This window comes from Hemicordylus capensis, chromosome 4 (genome assembly GCF_027244095.1).
Source record: "Hemicordylus capensis ecotype Gifberg chromosome 4, rHemCap1.1.pri, whole genome shotgun sequence".
In the NCBI taxonomy this organism is placed as follows: Eukaryota; Metazoa; Chordata; class Lepidosauria; order Squamata; family Cordylidae; genus Hemicordylus; species Hemicordylus capensis.
In genome coordinates, this window is record NC_069660.1 from 172,130,263 (window position 1) to 172,151,230 (window position 20,968).

The following is a 20,968-nucleotide window of genomic DNA, read 5'->3' on the forward strand; positions in this document are numbered from 1 at the left end:
TCAGGAGCCTTGTGAAGAGAATAGTATCAAATGGGGGTGAAGGATTTAACACAGTGCATGTCCAACAGCAGTGGCAGAAATAAAAGGGGCATTGGAATGACTCTTTGGGCCCCTTTTTAACCAGCTTGAGAACTACTTTACAATGCAGATTTCAGTTTCTGGACTGAACGCTGTCATGACAACCAATTGGATGGCATTTGCCCAGTCAGGCTGGTTTTTTGTGTTGGGCAAGATAAAGGTCATTCATGAACAGAGAAGGCTGAACTAGACTTGTTGTCATGACAGGTGGCATTTAGATGCATAGGGAGTCCACCCTGTCGAATGTTAGTTCCTAATAGTTTCCTGATGTCGTAGCTGGAAGTTATTCACAAATGGCTTCATGCTGTGGGGTAAATGTCGAGCAAAGCCACTTCAAATTACACTCGAGGCATCTGAGGGAAGCAGCCCCCCCCCCCGCTCTCAGGTTTGCTTTTGATGCAGGTTTGCATTGCATGCCACCATGTTTTCCTTCTAGCCAATGGGGAGAGAGTGAGCACTCCTTGGATAGGAACACAATGATTCTATATCAGTGCCTCTCCCTATTTGCGTTTTCAGGAAAACTCTCTGGAAACCAGCATTTTAAAAACCGGAAAACCTGGAAATACATCAAGAAAAGCTAGAATTCAGAAGAAAAAGCCTGATTTGTGCGTGGAGTGCTTCCAAGGATCCCGAATGGACTTTGGGGTAGGTTTGGCTGGTGTGTGAATGCACACACACTTTTCTGGAGGAGATTTGGGGTAGCAGCCCTGTCTGTAAAAGCTCCTGGTGATCCTGCCTAATGATTATACTACCACTTGCAAAAACCTGTTCATTTCCTTAGTTTCTGGGAAGTTGGGAGCAATGCAGCAGCAGGGGGTGTGGTTAGAATGTTGGAGGAGAAAAACAACCAAGTTGATCAATCCCATTCTAGGGGGTGCTCTGTGGCAGAGATGGTAGCATTCTTGTTTTTCCACTATCACAATAGAGTCTGCAACTAACTCCTGTAGTTAGCTGGGAAACTGTTAGTCTGCTCACATGCTGCGCTGTGGCATCTTGCAGGTCAGCCGCTACTTTGTGTTGCCCTGCATTTGGAGGCTAGGCAAAGGGGCACTTGAAACACGGTCTCTTTGGCCTGGAACTCTTTTCCCTGGGATGTCTGCCTGCCCCCTTTGTACCTAGCCTTTCTCTACTATATAAAAGCTTTTCTTCACAGGGCCTTGGGGGTGGGGTAGAAAGTTAGTTTGTATGCCCTGCTCAAGTTTGTTCTGATGTTATTGCTCCCTGCTCCTTTAGGCAGTTTAGTGTTTTCATGTGTATTAGATATTGACTGCTTTGGATGTTTATTTCAAACAGGAAAGCATGATGTGTATTTATTAATATGAAGCTGCCTTATACTGAGTCAGACTATTTGTCCATCAATCAAGGCTGCAGACAGGCTTTCCTAGCCATGTTACCTGAGACTTTTCCTTAATAGGAAATTAACTGGAAGTTGCTACCGATTTGGAATTGGGATATTAGGTGTGCTTTACACAATGAACATGCTTCATCACTGAACTGTGGCCCTACTCACATAAGTGTTCCCTATTCAAGCCAACTGCCACGTTTCATAAAAGGGGTGTACCAAGAATCAAGCAGTCTTTTGCTGGATTATAGTACTTGAGTACTGTTCCTTCTCTGGAAGAACGAGCCTAAGAAGGATTCACAGCAGAGCCATGACTGCTGGAACCTAATTCTCAGAAACAGCAGATAAGGCAGAAAACCTGTGTCAGGCCTGCATCCCTTCAGAGGCCCAGGTATGTGAGGGGGTGTCGTATGATTGAATGTCTCTACCCACTCAACCAGACTAGCACCTTAAGCAGTTGCCTAACCTAGAATTCTTTTACTTCACAGCGTTTTCTATATACAGGGAGCAATTTCATGATTGGGAAAGCTTTAAAAGATCTTTAAAAGATCACAAGTGCCACCTTCTAAAAATATTACAAAGCATTTCAGAGGACAATCTGAAAAGTAGATTTCTTTTAGGTCCTGTTCATAGCATCAGCTCCAGTGGCAAATCTCTCCAAAACATTTCTTTCTGAAGATACTCATTAAACTTGTTTTAGAAAATCTTTCAAAAGTAATCTTATATATTACACTTTTAGCAGTTATCTTTGCAGTAAAGGTACAATAAGACAAAAACACAGACACTGTAAAAAATAATAATCCTGGAAACTAAAGCTTTAATCTCTTGCCGTGGATTAGGCATTGGGTGCACTGAACTGATGGTTGTTGAACTTGATTGTATACAGATCCAGATACAATTTCATTATTTATCAAAACTTTACTGTCATGAGCTAGAGAGAGAGAGATGAGGCTTCACACAGGAATGGCAAAGATAAATGGCCAACCAAGGAATCCAACAGCCACAGCCCCAAGTCAGAGTTGCTTCCCATCACCAGACATCTGATCCAGAAACTGGCATGGACAGTGCATGAGAGGCTGTGAGACTATTCAGTTTTAAGTTTGTTAGCCAGAAGGCTGCATATAAAGTACAGCAAAGCACCCACAAGCAAGAGGCATACAGACCATTTCTGAACACCTGTGCTGGTAGCACTAGAGTAATCAAGACTGCAGTATTTGTTGTAGGCAGAAGATAGGAGGAGGAGAAATGGAACACTTTAAATGCTGAAGGAACAATGTAGCAGCTTCATATGGATCCAGGTTGCCTGGATAATGAGGACATGCTCATGTTTCACATTGAAGCATTGTACTGTAGCCACCTTCAGGTGAGAAGACATTTTTAGACCCTCACTAGAAAAACAGACTTTTATATTTAACATGGCAGGGTCATGTGGTTGCACATTCAAGGAAGGCAACACATTAAGAGACTGAAGCGGGTGGGGGCGGGGTGGGGAGCGGAAGTGAGCCACTGGCAAATCTTTCCAAAGTGGAGCAAGGACAAAGCAACAGGAAACTTCTGGCTTTTTATATATATATAATTTTACAAAGGTTGGAGGATTTTGAGAGATCTACATCTCTTGCTTTGCACAATCTGACACAATGAACAGACAGCACACAAAAAGAAAATTATTTGCAAAAGGCACTTTGTCATCTGTGACAATCAAATGACTGGGTAAGACCAGAACATCTGAAAGAATAGCAGCAGAAGCAAAACAATCTTATTGCAGAGAAAGAATAGCAGCTAACTCTGTTCATGTGATCTCTTCTGAATGCATTCATATGGATGGTGGTTAAAAATGGCTAGAGATGCAAAAATCTTCCTCCCTCCCCTCCCCCCACCGACCTCCATGTATAGCAGTGGTTGCCTGGGAGACTAAGATTCCACTGCTACCCACCAAGGAAGCTCTACTTACTCCTCCCCTGTGAAGACTCTGCCTAATCTTGCCACTGGCTACAGAGGAAGTAGAAGGCTATCATATAAGAGCCCAATCTTCAGCTTCCTCACACTATGCTGTCTAGCTAATGAAAAGATTTGGATAATACTTAGCTTAAAGCTACAGCCCAGCCAAACAACAAGTACTCTCTCCCAGCTCTGAAGGAGAAAATATGAAGAGATCCCTTTAAGCCAGGGTTTCTTAACCTTGGGCCCCCAGATTATGTTGGACTACAACTCCCATCATCCTCAACCACAAGGCCATGTCTGGAGATGATGGGAGTTGTAGTCCAACAACATCCGGGGGCCCAAGATTAAGAAACCTTGCTTTAAGCCATTCACAAAAAAGTGAGAGGAAGTGTAAGGGAAGCCTGTGAATACCCCTCTCCCAAATTTTCAGACAGCACAAATTAGGCAATGGGTTGCTATCACTTCAGTCCCTTCTCTTAAGACAGAGGCACAGAAGTTATTTGACTCCATAATACAAGTAAAGAGCCAAGCCAAGCAGCAGTATAGAAAGCGAAAAAAAGGCAGTGAGGTGCAGGCTGAATAATAAAACAGAAAGTAGGGCATTAACCATAATAGAAGAGGAGATCACAAAAAGCCTAGTGATGTTATTACTGTGCTTCATAACTACGGACATTATCAAGCCATTCAGGGCTTGGCTCACAATAACTAACAGCACCCAAAATGAGAAACCCTCCAGGAATCTAGTTGCTGAGCTGCTCAACAGGTGGATGATCAAATTCAGCAAAACACCAAAAAAGTAAAGAAACAAATTTTGGAGGCTGAGAGGCAAATCCTGGGTCTTCAAAATAACTTCAGTATAGACAGCAGAAAGACCAGAGATCAGGCAGTAGAGAGAGATGAGCAGTAGGCCAATGGGAGTGATGTGCAGCTGCATGTCAGAGGTAGGCAAATGCCGCAGGTCCTGCAGGCCTCCATATGTATAGAAAGCTCCAGCAGCAGTCAGTAGGAAGAGGGCCAGCCACTTGCGTAGAGACAGTCTTTGATGCAAGAACATGCTGAAAAGGAGAGCAGTGCTGACAATTTTCAAGTTGCTCAGTACCTGATAGGTGCTTGGGTCCATGAACAGCTGCAAATGAACCACCAAGTTGTTGTTGGCTGCATAGAGCAATGCTGAGAGAGCAAAGGGGGCTGCATGATGCCACGTCACAGAGCTCTTTAGTCGTCTCCGGTCCCAGATCAGGAGGAAGACTAAGGAGAACACCAGCTTTGCTAACTCAATCAAAACAACAACAGAGGAGGCACTGAATGGGATCTGGCCATTCTCTTTACTGAGAGTCAGGAGTGGAGCATGAGAACCATAGATAACAACAGACAGGATCAACATCAGCCCCCACAGGGCTTTCTTAAATGTAACAGCAGGGTTACCCAAGCTGCCCCTAGTACAAGTGGTGTCCAATAACATTTCTGTGAAGTTTGGAGACAAGGGTAGCTTTAGTCTCTAACGTTTTATGGGAGAGGAATCAGGGTTTTTATTTAAAACAAAAACAGCTTAATGGAGGAAGACACACATACGCCACACATTCAATGAATCAGATCAGTAAGACATGAACTAGTCACTATAAGATTCTTATTTGGGTATAATACTTGTGCATGATGGGGAAGAGAGCAAACATCTCACATGTGAACTATGCAAGTCATCTTTCCTAGTCAAAGGAAGGGTTATGTGGAGCTTCCAGAACACGAAGCAGGCTAGTGTGATGACCCAACAGCTGCCCTTCACTCCAGACTGTAAATGCAAGCACATCAGAGAAAAGCAACATAGCTGTCCAAGCTGACGTTCTGAAAGTATCCAAGCCCTAGCATGGCTGAAGCAGCAGTCACCACTTCAATGATAGAATGTCTGAGAATAATTGTGATCAGACCTGCTGAAGTTGCATATTCATCCAGTATAAAACACTTTCCCAATAGATACAGATGCTTAAAGGGGAGCCAGAGAAGTTAGACATCTATAACCTATGAAGAGTTGACATTGTCTAGAAATTCGAAAGTGAGAAGAAGGGTCTCTGGAGTGCACCACTGCTGAGGGATAATCTTCTAGTCTGGTCCTTTCCTGAATGAGCTGAAGTAGTCTTTGATTGTCTTTTCCACATTTGGAACTGCATAAGTTTGAGCAGCATACACCCCAGTACAAGTTCCCACCAAAAATCCCAGGACTGCAGAAGATCTGAGTTTGGCTACAACATACCCAGCAAGGAACCCTTTGAGAAATGGGGATGCCAGCAAAGAAACTTCCTGTAGAAAAAGCACAAATGGGCAAATGAAGCAGCCATCTGAACAACAACAACAACAACATTTAAACTGTGGGAATGTTCTTATAGTTTGCTCATTTTCTCTAAAGTGCTGTACTACAGTTTTTATCACTGCAGGAAGAAACAGTTAATATCCAAGTATTTTCCAAAAATGACACATAAAACAAATAAGATACAGTTTCTTGGAGGTATGATATTTTCCAAAAGCTACTGGGATGGACCTATAAAGTATAATTCTATAGGGATTTCTCCTTTTAAAAAAAAAGTATTGTCCAATTCTCACCAGAAAGCGATTACAAGTCACCTGGTATTCTTTTTTACTTAAATCTACTCATACACTGCTGAAATCAAGGCTTGAAGTTACAATTTGGCAATGCCCTCCCCCACTCTGCACTAGGCAGCAGCCATGTTGGCTGTGTTGCGACATCACAACTGCCTATCTTTCTTTGAGGCTTGGTTACTGAGCATTGAGAGTAAAGTCTCCTATAATAATTTGAACAAAAACAACCTTTATTTCAAAAAATCCAGAGGGTACAATTAGTATATGGTACCATTGTATAAGAGCGAAAGGTATACGAGTACACTGGAAAAAATATTTGGGTGTGTACCTACAAAAAGGAAGCAATGGAAAGCATGAATCGATGCTGTGAGAAAAGTTGTTCAGTGAGAAAACCATATTGGCTGTGTCTCAGGACCATTTCGAAGTTAGTACAAATAATAGTACAAATAACGTATACAATGTTTATTATCCAATGTTGTTACTTTCATGCATGTTATTTCATTTTTCTCCTCCCCGCCCCCCCCCCCCCCTTTTTTAAAGGAGCAACTGTGCAGAGAAGTGGGTAAAGAGCAAACCGTGGCTGGAGTTTCCCCAAAAACTTGGAGATGGGAACTGTATCTACTGAAGTTCTGGCTGTCCTGTAGTTGAGGTACAGGCAAAATATCAGCAGATGCTGCTTCCATCCTCTATGCTAGGTAAGGTTGCACCTACTGAATGTCTGCTAAAAGTCCTTGGCCCTCTGGCCCTAACAAAGAACTCAGCAGCCCCTTCTCCTTATGAGGTATGAGGGTGGTAAAAACCAAACAACAGCACTGCGGCCTCACAGTTTTTAAGCAGAGACGGTAGTGTCAGAACCAGTCACACTACTGACTGCACAGTTGCTCCCTGCTAAGGAGTAGGAGCCTATGTGATAGGTTGGGAACCCCTGGCCTGTGGTACTCCAGATGTTGCTGAACAACAACTATAATCCCCAATTATTTATTGTGGCTGGGGATGATGAGAGGTGTAGTTCAGCAACATCTGGAGTACCACAAGTTCGGAACTCCTGTGATAGGGGAACAGGCCCAATCTACCTCAGAGAAATGAATTAAACCATTCAAGCGTAATTGTTGTGCTTTATTTTCAAGACATTTCTCTTTCCTTGGGGTGGGGGCAGATTTCACCAGCCCTGACAGAAGCCCTTCTCAGTAGTTTTCATGGCTACTGACAAAAAGTGCAGAGGACACTGACCAACCAATGTTCGATCTCCTTCCCTTTTCTTTACTGGCAAGCCATATTAGGTGACGATTTGGTGGAGAAGAGATTTTTGAGTTATTAAACCAGTTCTAATGCAATAATGTGGTCTTCACCAGTGTTCCCTCTAACAGGGATTTCCAGATGTTGTTTACAACTCTCATAATCCCCAAGCAAAAGCCATTGCAGCTGGGGATTCTGGAAGTGGTAGTCAACATCTGGGAATCTCTATTAGAAGGAACACTGGTCTTCACTCCCCTCATCTCCACCCCTTTATAAACATCACTGCCAGAGAAGAAACATGCTATCATGCAGGAATTTACAAATGGTAGATTTCCTTAATTTCTTTTGGCAAATCCATTTTTTGTAGTTTTAATTAATCAGTGCAAAACAAGTCACAAACAAATCTGAAACTCAGTTAATCCTATCTACACAGTGGTGAAGAGACTAGGGAGGTTGAGCAGTTCTGATGTCATAATTATCTCAACCAATGGGAGACAACTTTTGGTCTGCCGGAGTTAACAGGTTTTTGTTGTTGAAAGAAACTACTTCACTAGGGCACTTTTTTCTTTTTTTAACCTCTTTAATGGTAAGCTACTTAATGGAGTAATACTACTAAAAATGCCATACGAGATTTAGGACAACTGTTGGGAGACAAACATAGACAGAACTGATTGCTGGAAATAAAGTATTAAACAACTCCTCTTTTACCTGTCCCATGCCAGCCTGCACCTCATTTTCCACTCTTCGTTGCAAACGGTCCAACTGATCCTTCAAAAAAGCAAGATCCTTCAGCTTTGGCAGTGAATCCTATATACATTAGAAACAAAAATAGCACATTGCAAATTGCATGCACACATGCATTTTAGCATCTTTTTAACAGAAAGCAAGATAGGAAGATAGCAACGGTCCAGTATTTCTAGTGGTACAAGTAATGCCAATGTTCAGTCTCTGGCTGTCTCTGCTGCCATATCAGAGAGAATACTTTGGATAGTTTTATTTTGACTTCTTGCTAGAGGGCTTAACACCAATGAGTAATTTAGCACTATACCGTCCAAACACAGGAAACAGCATTCACAAATGGCTTGTCAGATGTTGGTTTACAATGGCCCAGATCATGTCATGTGGACCCAGGACTGAATTCTGGTTATGCATTATATCACCTAGCCTTGGGCATGGGTACTTCCCTCTTTCCTTTACATGCAAGGAGAGGACCTATTCTACTTCTGATCCTGGGTTAGTACAAGCTAGGATCTGTCATGGCATCCAGACTGAACAATTGAGATTTATTCTTGTCCTAGCTTCAGATCCTGATTTTAAAAAACAAAACGAAACACAAAACAAAACAAAAAAACCTCTGGCTAAATTGCCTGGTTCAAATGTTATTATTTATTTTTATTTATTTATTTTATTTAGATACCACCCTTCCAAAATGGCTCAGGGCAGTTTACATCAAAACCAAACCAAACCAATTAAAATCAAAACTAAATTAAACAATTTATTTACTTATTTATTTTATTTAAAATACTTCTATACCACCCAAAACTTGCATCACTTATTTAAAGCTTAAAATCATTTATAACCAACATTAACAATTTAAAACCATAAATCTAATTAAAAGATAATTAGATGATAAACCCTGGCTTGTTCCAAGTGAGACTCAGTAGAAGAGTCTTCTCATCTTTTTGTGGGCAAAGGGTGAAATGGGGGTGTGGGGAGAGAGAGAATGTGCACTTGAGGCTAGGGTATGTCACGCATTAGAATCAGGACTAATTCCTGCCTCCAGCCCTCCACATGACTTCTGAACTGGGCCAATATGACAGTCCGAGAAAAATGTCACAATATTTTTGTAAGTGCCATGGCCTTTGACTTGTAAAATATGAAGGTATGTATGGATAAAAATGGTGATCAGTACAGGGAAATAAATTTTGATTTAGCTTTTTGGAAAGTAAAGTTTTCTGAAGAAAAAACTTTAGGTAAATTCGTGTTTCATCTCAGACCAAAATCTGGTAATTTTCAATACAGCTCTGAGTTATAGGTGGTCATACATACAGAGGAGATTTTTTGTTTTTAAATCTTTTCCAACTTTTCATTCAGTTTGGGCTCACAAAGCAACTCATAGACATTTTATAGTTAACAGAATCATCACAAAAACATCAAATTCATAAGAGAATAGCAGTAAAAGTTAAAGCCAAAGCACATGCAAAAGCTAAAAATCTCCAAAGATCTGTATAACAAGAGTGCGTTTTCTTCTATTTAAAGACCAAAGGGAAGATGACAGTTCAGATTACTTAAACTCAGTGCAAATAAAATAAAAAAAATAAAAAAATCTTATGGCCAATTAATAGATTAAAATGTGTACTGTAGTACAAACTTTATTATAAGTGCCTTATACTGTAATAAATTTGGCATTTTTTAAAGGTACCACCAGACCAGTGTTCCCTCTATTCCCCCCCCCCCATCTCTCTGCAGAATGAGTTTTGTCCTGAGTGGCAGTATCAAGGCAGTGTGCACACATGCATTCAGAATGGAGTCTTCCTGATTCAACCTTAGCAGAAACTAAAATTAACTGAGCGGACATCAAAAAAACTTGTGAACACACACTCATGTGCACACCTTAGAGGGAACACTGCATCAGACTCTGTTATTTTTGCTGTGACAGATTAATACAAATCTCTCTCCACCTCTCAAATATCTGCGGCTAAGGATTTGAACCCAGCTCTCCTCAGTCAAACTTCCACACTCTATCCATTTGCACAAGTTTTGGCCGAGTAGTTTCGACTGGTTTCCTGGGCCTTTTGTTTTTTTAAGTGACAGCTCCATTAACGTTTTTTCCGTGTGGTCTGTACCAAGGGCTTTGGGGACAGGGGCTGACAATTAGAGTGTCCAAACAGACAAGACAGAGAAGCCCAGACAACCTTGTGCTCTTTCTTTGCGCGCACCCTCCACCCCCCCACCCCACCGTTATTTCCCCGACCTAAATCCCGAGTCGGACTCCCGAGACAGCCCACATGATAGAGACCAAGAACACAAGCTATTTGCAGAGCCCGCAAGGGAAAAGGCCCGGCAACATCTCACGCCAAACCTTCAGCAACCCCTCTCGACAGCGCCCAAGCCCACTCTTACTTTATCATCCGCCATCTTCCCGGCCGGAAAGGGCTTATCTTCTGCGTGCACATGCGCCGTGCGCCTCGATTGGGATTCTGAAGCGTCCTAACCATAGAGTTAGAAAATTCCTAGAGTGAGCTTCCGGCAAAAATTGGGAATCGCTGCAGGCTTGATTCTCTACGTGCGCTATAGTCTTAATTAAAAGTATCTTCCACAAAAAATAAGACCTGAGTTACGAAGAGCATGAACTGCTGCCCTTTGCGGTTATATTTTATTTCTGGCTAGATACGCTGCTGCCCAATCACAGCTATGCTAAATCCCTGAATTTATTAATTGGGAGTGATGGGCAGCTGTGCTGTCACTTGGAGGTGGGGTGGGAAAGAAGCGGAGATAAAAAGATTGCTTCGGTAGAATTTTCTGTCCAGACAATGAGAAAGATTTCTGGTACTTTCTTATATCTGTAGTCTTGAACACGCGATTTCCCTGGCGTGACAGCGACAGCCAAAGCGTGTACTTCTTAATATTTTGGTTGCTCCTGCGTGAGACTTGTTAGTTTTGCTAAAACAGCATGTTTATTGCGCATGCTCCCTGTTTCCTGCTTTTCGCCGGTTTTGCCCTGCCAGGGCTACTGCACATGGGCCAAAATTTGTAGATGGAGGGCAATTCTGTTGGTTAAGGAGGAGGCAACATTTGGCATGCTGTGTGCAGTTCTGGCCTCTACATATCAAGCGATATTGCAGAGCTGTAAAGGGTTGCAGAAGAAGGCAGCCAAAATGACTGAGGGCCTGGAACACCTTTCTTAGAGGAAAGGTTTCAAGATTTGGGACTTCAGGACAGAGGGGAAACAAGACAAAGGGGGCACATGAGGCTTATCAAATTATGCATGGGGTGAAGAAAGTGGACTGAGGAAAGTTTTACTTCCCCACTCTCCCACCACTAGAAGGAGGTGTCATCCAATTAAACTGTTTGGCAGGAGATTAGGATGGACAGAAGTATTTCTTCAGCATGCAAAATTAATCTAATCACAAAATGAGTTGAGTGTCTGTTTAAAGGAGATTAGGAAGAATAATCGAGGATAAACCTATAAATGACTACCAAACCTGATGACTAGATATTCTACCATAAAAATTCTACCATAGGAGCATAGGAAGCTGCCATATACTGAGTCAGACCATTGGTTTATCTAACTCAGAGGCATATCTAGGGAAAATAGTGCCTTGGGCAAGTACTGCAATTGCGCCCCCTGTCCAAATATCTGACACCCATCTTTCAGATAACTTTACCATAATATCAGCTCAAAAATACAAGTCAAGATCGTTAATCTTTTAATATTTCAAGAACTATTTAGCAATGGATGAACCAGACCAAAAAAATGCTGGAAAACTACAAATTTCAGTATGCTGGGGCTCATGAAATACCCAAATACTATGTGGAGGTGTACTTGGAAAACAGAAGTGCCTGTCTAATTCTCTACTATGCACTGTAGCATCACTATTACATAAGTTTTAAAGATAAATGGAGAATTTGACTTTTCTCAGATACTCTGAAAATAATTAAAGGATATGCAGAGTAAACTGTGTCACTGCTTGGAATATATTATAGTATTTCAGAAAGACAGTTAAAATGAGAGAAAGAGAGCAAGAAACTCCCAGTGGGCCTTAATACTAAAGATTTCACACTGATTCAAAGAAAAACTCACCATTAATAGCCATATTATTAAGACATCACATTTAACTTGCTTATCACAAGAAGCAAAGTAAGAGCAAATGAATACAATCCTAACTCCTAAGCTTCAGCTCAGTTTTCACAAGCCCTGATTCTCTGTACATAGTGCCAAACTGAATATGTGTACAGTGACTTATATTATATTAATTTAAAAAAAATTACCTGTAGCCCTTTGGGGGTCTTCCTAAAGGTCTGCAAAGGTTTTCCCTCCCCCCACCAGCCTCTTAATCCACCGCTGCAGCCCGTCCCGGGCTGATTTTCAGGCCTGTTTCACCCTGTTTCGGCCTGGGGGCCTCGCAGGGAGCATTTGAGCATGTGTGGTGGCCATTTATATATATATATATGGCCACCAAAAACAAAATGGCCACCGTGCATGCTCAAATGGCCTCTGCGAGGCCTCGCATGGCCTACGGCCTCACAGAGGCCATTTGAGCATGCGTGGTGGCCATTTTGTTTTCAGTAGCCATTTTTAAAATTTTTAAATTTTAAAAAATGGCACCCTCCCTTCAAGTGGCGCCCAGGGCACGTGCCCTGCCTGCCTTACTCTAGATACGCCCCTGAACTCAGTATTGTCTTCACAGATTGGCAGTGGCTTCTCCAAGGTTGCAGGCAGGAATCTCTCTCAGCCCTATCTTGGAGAAGCGAGGGAGGGAACTTGGAACTTTCTGCTCTTCCCAGAACGGCTTCATCCCCTGAGGGGAATATCTTACAGTGCTCATGTATCAAGTCTCCCATTCATATGCAACCAGGGCAGACCCTGCTTAGCTAAGGGGACAAATCATGCTTGCTCCCACAAGACCAGCTCTCCTCTCCAGGTGCTGGAGAATAATGGCAGGAGAGAAAATATTCAGAAAAGACTCTTGTGTGCTGCCAACCCTTTTGTCTTCTTGAAAAAGGACTCTGGGGGAGTGCTTCTTCCTCCCCCCCGCCCATTCTGTGCAATAAATGAGCAGTAGTTAATTATAGGAATCTGTCAAGATAGCACTTCTGTTAGTTGTTTCCCGTCTCCGCCACCCCCAACTGTAGTATTTTGTTTCTGGGGAAATAATTCATCTTCCTCTAGCAGGTTCATAATGATGCATTGGATGCAATGTGCCATGAATAGTGGATGAAACATGGATGTGTCATGGATATCGGCTAGTGCTTGTGATGGTACTAATGATGCACTGGCACTTTCTCTCTCTCGGAGCTCTTAGGACTGGGTTGCTGACAGGTGCATATCTAGGGTGGGGCAGGCAGGGCACGTGCCCTGGGCGCCACTTGAAGGGGGACGCCATTTTTAAAAATTATTTTTTTTTAAAAATGGCCACCGAAAACAAAATAGTCAGCGTGCATGCTCAAATGGCGTCTGTGAGGCCCTAGGCCATGCCACACCTCTCAGATGCCATTTGAGAATGTGCGGGGGCAATTTTGTTTTCAGCGACCATTTAAAAAAAATCTTTTAAAATGGCCCTGCACATGCTCAAATGGTCCCTGAAAGGCCCTAGAGGCCAGCGGGGGTGGGAGAACCTTTGCAGACACCCCCACGGCCTTTATGAAGCCCCCAAAGAGGCTACAGGTAAATTTCTTTTAAAATATATAATATAAGTCACTGTACACATATTCAGTTTGGCACTATGTACAGAGAATCAGAGCTTGTGACTACTGAGCTGAAGCTTATGAGCTAGGATTGTATTCATTTGCTCTTACTTTGCTTCTTGTGATAAGCAAGTTAAAGGTGATGTCTTAATAATATGGCTATTAATGGTGAGTTTGTCTTTGAATCAGTGTGAAATCCTTAGTATTAAGGCCCACTGGGAGTTTCTTGCTCTCTTTCTCTCATTTTAACTGTCTTTCTGAAATACTATAATATATTCCAAGCAGTGACACAGTTTACTCTGCATATCCTTTAATTATTTTCAGGCTATCTGGGAAAAGTCAAATTCTCCATTTATTTTTAAAGCTTATGTAATAGTGATGCTACAATGCATAGTAGAGAATTAGACAGGCACTTCTGTTTTCCAAGTACACCTCCACATAGTATTTGGGTATTTCATGAACCCCAGCATACTGAAATTTGTAGTTTTCCAGCATTTTTTCGTCTGGCTACGTCCACTGCTAAATAGTTTTTGAAATTTTAAAAGATTAACGATCTTGACTTGTATTTTTGAGCTGATATTATGGTAAAGTTATCTGAAAGATGGGTGTCAGATGTTTGGACAGGGGGTGCAATTGCAGTTTTAGGGCGCAATTGCCCTAGGCACTATTTTCCCTAGATTCGCCTCTGGTTGCTGACTGAACTAGTCTACTCAAAGTGTGATTTCTATGGCTGCGTTAGTGTTAGGCACGCCTTAACCCACTGAAATCAGTGGAATTGGGCGTGCCAGCTTTTCATGAGATCGGGCTGTCATAAGGCGATAATAATCCTACCCTCACTCACTTGTCAGTTATGTTCTTTGGATTGAATGGGAGTGGGACACTTGCTTCCGAGTAAATATTCACAGGATCGGGCTGCTGCCAGCTCGCTGACCTGACGGGTAATTGTGAAACAGCATTCAGTCGAGTCGTGTACTGCAGATTGTAGTGGCTGTTCTGAAGCTCCGACTTCTTTGGCCGACCCACGGAGGGAGCGCTCGTCATCTCGAAAATACACTGAGAAGTCTTTCCCCACTCCTGACTGTTGCAACCCGAGATACAGCAGCCGGCAGCCCGATTCTCCTGGGCAGGTTGCCTTGAAAGTCTCACTTCACTTGCTTTGGGCTGCAGTCCTGTGCTGCGCATTCACTTGCGCCTCCCTAAGTCCCGTTTGAACTCAGTGAGGAGGATCGGACTGCGTTAAGCGCATAGTGCGGCTGGTATCGCGGCTTGGGATCCAGCCCCTTCCTCAGCGTATTTTATCTCCTCCGCCTCCTGCTGCTGGGCCAGCCCCCCAGGCTTCCCTTCGCCCGCGCGCCCAGCTGGCCCCGCCCGCCTCGCACTCTGGCGCCGGCCTCTGGCACGCAGTCCTTGCCTGCCGCCCTCTCTCGCTGCCTGGGGCTGCACGGCTGCTTCTGGACCCCCCACCAAGCGAAGCCATGCTAGGCAAGGATTATATGCTGGCCATAATCCTGGTCAACTGTGATGGTGAGGAGGAGGAGGGGGGGGAGGGTGGTTGGTCGGGGGCTGTCGGAGGGGGCACTCCGGGCGGCACTCACTGGGGGGGGGGGGCGACGGGCGGCGGCAGCAGTTTGGCTGGGGGAGGGAGAGGGAAAGGGAACTCGTCCGTGCTCGGGGGCCGCATCTTAGGTGGGCGAGGGCCTGCAAGGAGAGGCGTGTGTGTGCCCGTGTTCGGCCCTCTTCCCGTAAGCGGCTGAATTTGTGCCGCCGCCGGTAGCACTAGCTGATCCTTCCCCGGCCTTTTCTTTTCTCCTCTTCCGGCACTGGGGGCCCCGGCTACTTGAGAAGCTCTTTTGGGATGGATGCCGCGCATAGGTGGGCATCGGAGGGGTCAGTGGGGCGCTCCGCACACGCCGCCTGCCCCCCTCCCCCCGCCCGCCGGTCTGTGCGCACCGGCTGGAATCAGGGTTAGGGACACTGATTCTTTGCTTGGGGTCTTTGCCCAAGAGAGCTGATGGGGAGCTCAGAGAGGAAGGCATGGCTGTGGTGAGGTTCCCTCTGTGCATTGTGAATGTCGGTGTGGTGTCCCCCTGTACCTCCCCGTGTGTCATTTTTTATCTCTTGGCGGGGCGGGGGATCAGCTTGCAGAGGGGGAGTGCTTGGAGTGGAGAAATGTGTCCTGCAAGGAAATGGTTACACAGCCCCTCCCCTCACACCCCGCTGGGCCTCTTCTCAACCTGAAGCCACTTGCAACTGCTTATCATGATTTTGTTTTTTAAAAGCCGGCTAGGGGAAAACAATCTGTAGTTAACCTGTTGTTTCTCCTCATCTTGGCCAGCCTGCTTTCTCTGTCTGTCCCCAGATAGCTGTCTATGGTGCTGAAGCTATATTCTCCCTCCTAGGGAAAATTGGGTTGAGGTTTTAAATCTCTTCACTTCCTCAACATTTCAAGTTCAGAAGAAGTGAAACTCATGTCTGAAGTAGAAATGGGGGATTATTTCATCAAAGCTTTCTTGGTTTTGCATATGCAGTGCAGATCAGAAAATAAAGGCAAGCCTAGGGTGTCTGGTGGGTCCAGAAGTTCACTGAAGGGTTCTGACACCTTGGTCTCAATGCAGCTAATAATTTAAGTGGGGTTTAAGCATGTCTTGTCCCCTTAGCTAAGCAGGGTCTGCCCTGGTTGCATATGAATGGGAGACTTGATGCATGAGCACTGTAAGATATTCCCCTTAGGGGATGGAGCCACTCTGGGAAGAGCAGAAGGTTTCAAGTTCCCTCCCTGGCATCTCCAAGGTAGGGCTGAGAGAGATTTCTGCCTGCAACTTTGGAGAAGCCACTGCCAGTCTGTGAAAGCAATACTGAGCTAGATAGACCAATGGTCTGACTCAGTATATGGCAGCTTCCTATGTTCCTATGTTCCCATGAGAGTCTGCAGAAATTTTGAAAGGAGAGAGCAAAGTACACACTATTGCTCAACATTAATTTTGCTTTGAATTCTAGTAGGGAGGGGGAGGGTCAGCCCCCATCCCCCTTGGATACCATGCTTGAGATTTCAGCCTAACAGTTGAGGGGTGGTGAATTTCTGTATTCTCAGGGCAATTCCAGTCTCCAGACAGTTTGACACCCCCCCCCATCTTGTGTAGTCAGATTCCATAATAAAATTGAAGAAATCTAGCAGTGAGGACTTCACAGTTCCAGAGCAGACATGCTTAGGCATAGTATTACAAACATATATGTAAATTTAATATTGTATACACGTTACACATAAAAAATCCAAACAAGACATTAAATCCAAAATCCAAATAGTAACATTAAACTATCTACATAGAAAATTGTAGAATTTTTCCAGGGACAGATCCAGCCCACAGACTGCCAGTTGGCCATCCCTGCAATAGCCCTTTCCTAAGCATTTCTCTTGGAAACAAGGCTACTGAATTAAATGACTTTCTTTCTCTAGAATTACAGGCTTTGCATACTTCTGAGGAGTAAGTCCCACTGAAATCAATGAGACTTTCTCCCAAGTAAACAGACAGTAAATTGGATTGCACTCCATGGGTTTGGCTGTAGCTTTGTTTCAGGGAGCATGGCTGTCTTGGGGAATTGGGAGGGAGCTGCAGAGCCTCACATTTTTGTATTCCTCCACTTACCTGCTTATACTCTGCTTTGTGAAATGGACTGAATTTCACAGTGCAAGTCTCCACATTGGAACTGGGTGCATAGTTAGATAAAATACATAAGCCAGAGATGGTGAAATGTTCTCTTACTGTTTTAAATGGTCTCTGAGGCACATCCAAAAGATCAGTGGGTAAAACATCCTGCCCTTGTTTCCCCATTTCTATGATGAAGCAGAGGGCTTTGTATCTTGCATGACTGAAGCTAGGCTTCCTAGTGCTGTGAAAGCAAAGAGGAGGCAGGAAGAAATCTTGCGATCCTGTGCTACAGGGGATCATGGCAAAAATTCTCCTCACCTACTCGATAAACAGTCTAGTGCGTACAAATTATGCGCAGATTCAGGAGGACGGTGAGGATATGGGCAAAGGTTTCTGGACTGGGCTCAGGCTTCATGCATGCAGAAACACCTGCAGTTGTGGGAGGAAACAGGGAATCTGGCACTGGTGGGAGGGGCTACATGAAGAGTAAAGTAAAGTTGTGCCGTCAAGTTGGCATCAACTCTTGGCAACCACAGAGCCCTGTGGTTGTCTTTGGTAGAATACAGGAGGGGTTTACCATTGCCATCTCCCGCGCAGTATGAGATGATGCCTTTCAGCATCCTCCTATATCGCTACTGCCCGATATAGGTATTTCCCATAGTCTGGGAAACATACCAGCGGGTATTTGAACCGGCAACCTCTTGCTTGCTAGGCAAGTTACTTCCCTGCTGCACCGTTAGGTGAAGAGACCAGCCTTATAAAGATCCCCCCACTGTGTGTTTTCCCTGATAATCAATACGTTTTTAATGAGTCCTGTCCAAATGGCATTGATCCTTTGGGAATTCCTCAGCAACTGTGTTAGGCCAGTCCTGTAAGTTCTCTCTGACTGCTTCTAGAACATGATCATGCATCCAGCTTACATGCATTGCATAGCAGTGTGCCATGTGACCCCTCTCTGAAGCCCTGTATTGTTCTATGGAACTAGAATGCAACATAAGTTCCTGCCTCAAATTGACTTTGGTTTTCAAGCTTGTCTGGTTTGCCAGCACTGATGTAAGACCCCATACTTATAACTGATTGAGCGAGTGAAAATAAAATATGTGCAATTATCTGTTACAAGAAGCATTATGATCTGGTCAATAGGGACAGCATGGCTGATTGTGAGCACTCTATTCTGTCATCCACAAGTCTGATGGTTAGTCATGGGCAATTTATTTATTTATTTATTTATTTATTTAACATATTTTTATACTTCCCAAAACTCATGTCTCTGGGCAGTTTACAACCAGTTTGTACACAGATTGTGGTCAGTCTGTGCCTCAGTTTCCCCACCTGTGAAACTCGAGGTCTTACATTGCTCTATCTTCTACAAAAGTATTGTGATCTATATTTAACATCTTATTAAGAGGCAGGGACATTGACCCCTGTGCTCCCCAGTTTTAGTAAACTGTGTGGGTCATACAAAGTTAACATCTTTTCACACTGCACTTGCAGTTAATTAGGTGGAGGAAAGGGGCTCTATTCTTTGGAGACTCTGGTGCTTCAGTCTTCTGTAAGTACAAGGTAAGAATTCATTATGAATTTGCAAAGATGGTGGGATTTCATTAAAGAACATTAGTTACTAACAAAATCACTCCTACATCATTTCCCGGTTATGGGTTTTTGTGTCCACCTCTCCCTTTTCCAAGAGTGGAAATGCTTCCAAATTTGTTTAGATAAAAATGGAAGGAAAGTTACTGGCACCCCTCCTCCTAAATGCTCTCTCTTTTAAAGGCGTAAGTGTTTTGGAAGGAATGAGCAGAACTGAGGATGTGGGGAGTGTACTGAGCTGTATCTTGTTCGGGCCAGATTAATCCCATCTGTGAAAGCTGCATTTCCTTGATTAAATTTGCAGAGTTGGCACAAATGTAACCGTTTATTGGTTTGCGGAGGTGGGAGGTAATTTATCTTCTGTGCAATTCAAAGATGGAATTTCGGTAGTGGAGTTTTTCCTGAGAAAGTAGACCTCAGCAGTACGGGGTATCCCCTTACAGCACAGTTCTTGCAAGCAACCATCATAACACCATCTACCAGATGTAGATGGTATTATGATGGTGACATGGGAGACACATGAATTGTGTCTTCTGGTAGATGGTGTTATGATGGTTGCTTGCAAGACTGTGCTGTAAGGGGATTCTTCTTCCGTTTTATTTTAATGAAACCTGGTTTTGTGTAGAGCCAAGGTGGCAGAGAAAAGGTACTTTCTCCCATGGTTCATTATCTAATCAAAACCACACACATGCTTTGACAATGAATCTCCCAATCCAAGAAGAAGAGTGTGACTGAGTGCCATCTGGTTTCTCCCCAATTTGACAGTGACCACTTTCCAATTTCTCTATGACTAAAGCCCTTCACCCAGCAGTCCCACACTGAGGACTTATACCAACCCCACATTCTACCTGCAAGAAGAGCCAAATGGTCCACTCACCTAGACAAAGCAATAACCGAACTACTTACTTCAGATCATTTCCAACACATTCGGCTCTCCTTGACTACAGCACAGCCCTCTGACCCAACCCTAGAGAATCATAGAAATCTAGTGCAGTAACTACAAAAGCACCTAACTCACAAAAACAACACTCGCCCAAAACAGCACCTGCATCACACTAAACCATGGTTTGATGACGACTACATTAATGCTAGAAAAGCGCTCCTCACCAACTACCATGCCTATGAAACCAATACCAGAACAGTGTCTGCGCAGGGCCTCCTCAAGCAGAAGAGGCAATATAAAGGAGCTACTTAAATGCAAGAAAAGAGATGCTATGAAAGCCACCTGGTCATACCTCATTCAGGCATTCAGATGCAATGACTCGGCCTCATTCTGGCACATTTCAGCAAATTTCCTCAGCAGTGGCCCAACACACCTGGACAGCTACAACTCACCAGAGGTCTGGGGAAAGCATTTCTGCAAGCTGTACAAAGATGAAGCTATGGAACATGGTTGCTCCCAGCACGATGTAGAGGACCTGCCCACATGGCCACCAGTGATGACATCTGAGATTAAGAAACTTATCTCCCAACTAAGAGCTAGGAAGGCCCCTAGAGATGACCTAATCCACCTAGAGCTAATAAAAAACAATTCAGCCTGGCCTCACAATTCACATTTATTGACACACATGGCCATATTCCTAAGAACTGGTGGCTAGCGGTCATTGTCCCCATCTTCAGAAAGGGCAACGTGGCAAACTACAGACCCATCAGCCTGCTCAGCACAGTCAGTAAGCTCTATACTAGATATCTATACTGGAAACTAAGGAGGCTGGAACAAGAAAACCTCATGGAGGAGCAGGCTGACTTTAGGGAGGGACAATCCAACACTGTAGTTGGATCCAGTGTGTAGTTCTATAAGATCTAATTGAGAAATATTCCACCCACATTACAACCTCCCTCTCCACAGCTTTTATAGATCTTAAGGCTGCTTTTGATTCCATCTCATGAGTCAAACTGTGGGGAAAATTGGAAGCCTCCTCAATTGACTGGCACCTGCTATACCTCATCCGTATCCTACATTATGATATGTCCCTCAAGTAAGGTGCAACCCCCAAGGTAATCTATCAAGCAGCATTCCAACCCATAAGGGTGTCAAACAAGGCTGTATTCTTGCCCTGCTCCTGTTCTATATTAACAGCATGGTGTGTGTCCTTAATAAAATAGATTTTCACCCTTCCAAACTTGCAGAGAGACA

At 43.8% G+C, this 20,968-nt stretch overlaps 3 protein-coding genes across 12 annotated transcripts in view; 1 reads left to right on the plus strand and 2 right to left on the minus strand.

Annotated features, from left to right (window-relative positions):
- Window positions 1-356: 356 nt before the first annotated feature.
- Window positions 357-20,968, plus strand: part of APBB3 (amyloid beta precursor protein binding family B member 3) — a 43,111-nt gene continuing 22,499 nt past the window's right edge. For 4 of the 9 annotated variants that reach the window (XM_053246455.1, XM_053246456.1, XM_053246457.1 and 1 more), the window contains exons 1-2: window positions 357-389; window positions 595-723. In XM_053246455.1, the coding sequence (XP_053102430.1) occupies window positions 372-389; window positions 595-723 (147 nt within the window). In that variant the 5' untranslated portion in view covers window positions 357-371. Of the gene's footprint in view, window positions 390-594; window positions 724-14,614; window positions 15,119-20,968 lie in introns of those variants that run through there. The other 5 variants (XM_053246459.1, XM_053246464.1, XM_053246465.1 and 2 more) reach the window with 4 other exon arrangements.
- LOC128323407 (probable UDP-sugar transporter protein SLC35A4) lies at window positions 2,221-4,834 on the minus strand. Its single transcript, XM_053246466.1, has 2 exons — window positions 3,715-4,834; window positions 2,221-3,598 (listed from the first exon to the last, which is right to left on the minus strand). Exon 1 carries the CDS (start codon window positions 4,821-4,823, stop codon window positions 3,858-3,860), a length of 966 nt encoding a protein of 321 aa, XP_053102441.1. The 5' UTR covers window positions 4,824-4,834; the 3' UTR covers window positions 2,221-3,598; window positions 3,715-3,857.
- LOC128323408 (SLC35A4 upstream open reading frame protein-like) lies at window positions 4,848-14,653 on the minus strand. 2 transcript variants are annotated; one of them, XM_053246467.1, is made up of 4 exons: window positions 14,436-14,653; window positions 10,310-10,396; window positions 7,895-7,954; window positions 5,574-5,653 (listed from the first exon to the last, which is right to left on the minus strand). In XM_053246467.1, the coding sequence occupies exons 1-4, from the start codon at window positions 14,633-14,635 to the stop codon at window positions 5,596-5,598; spliced, it is 405 nt and encodes a 134-aa protein (XP_053102442.1). In that variant the 5' UTR covers window positions 14,636-14,653; the 3' UTR covers window positions 5,574-5,595. The 2 variants fall into 2 exon arrangements, with proteins under 2 accessions (XP_053102444.1, XP_053102442.1); XM_053246469.1 differs by lacking the exon at window positions 14,436-14,653 and having other exon boundaries at window positions 4,848-5,653; window positions 7,895-7,993; window positions 10,310-10,409.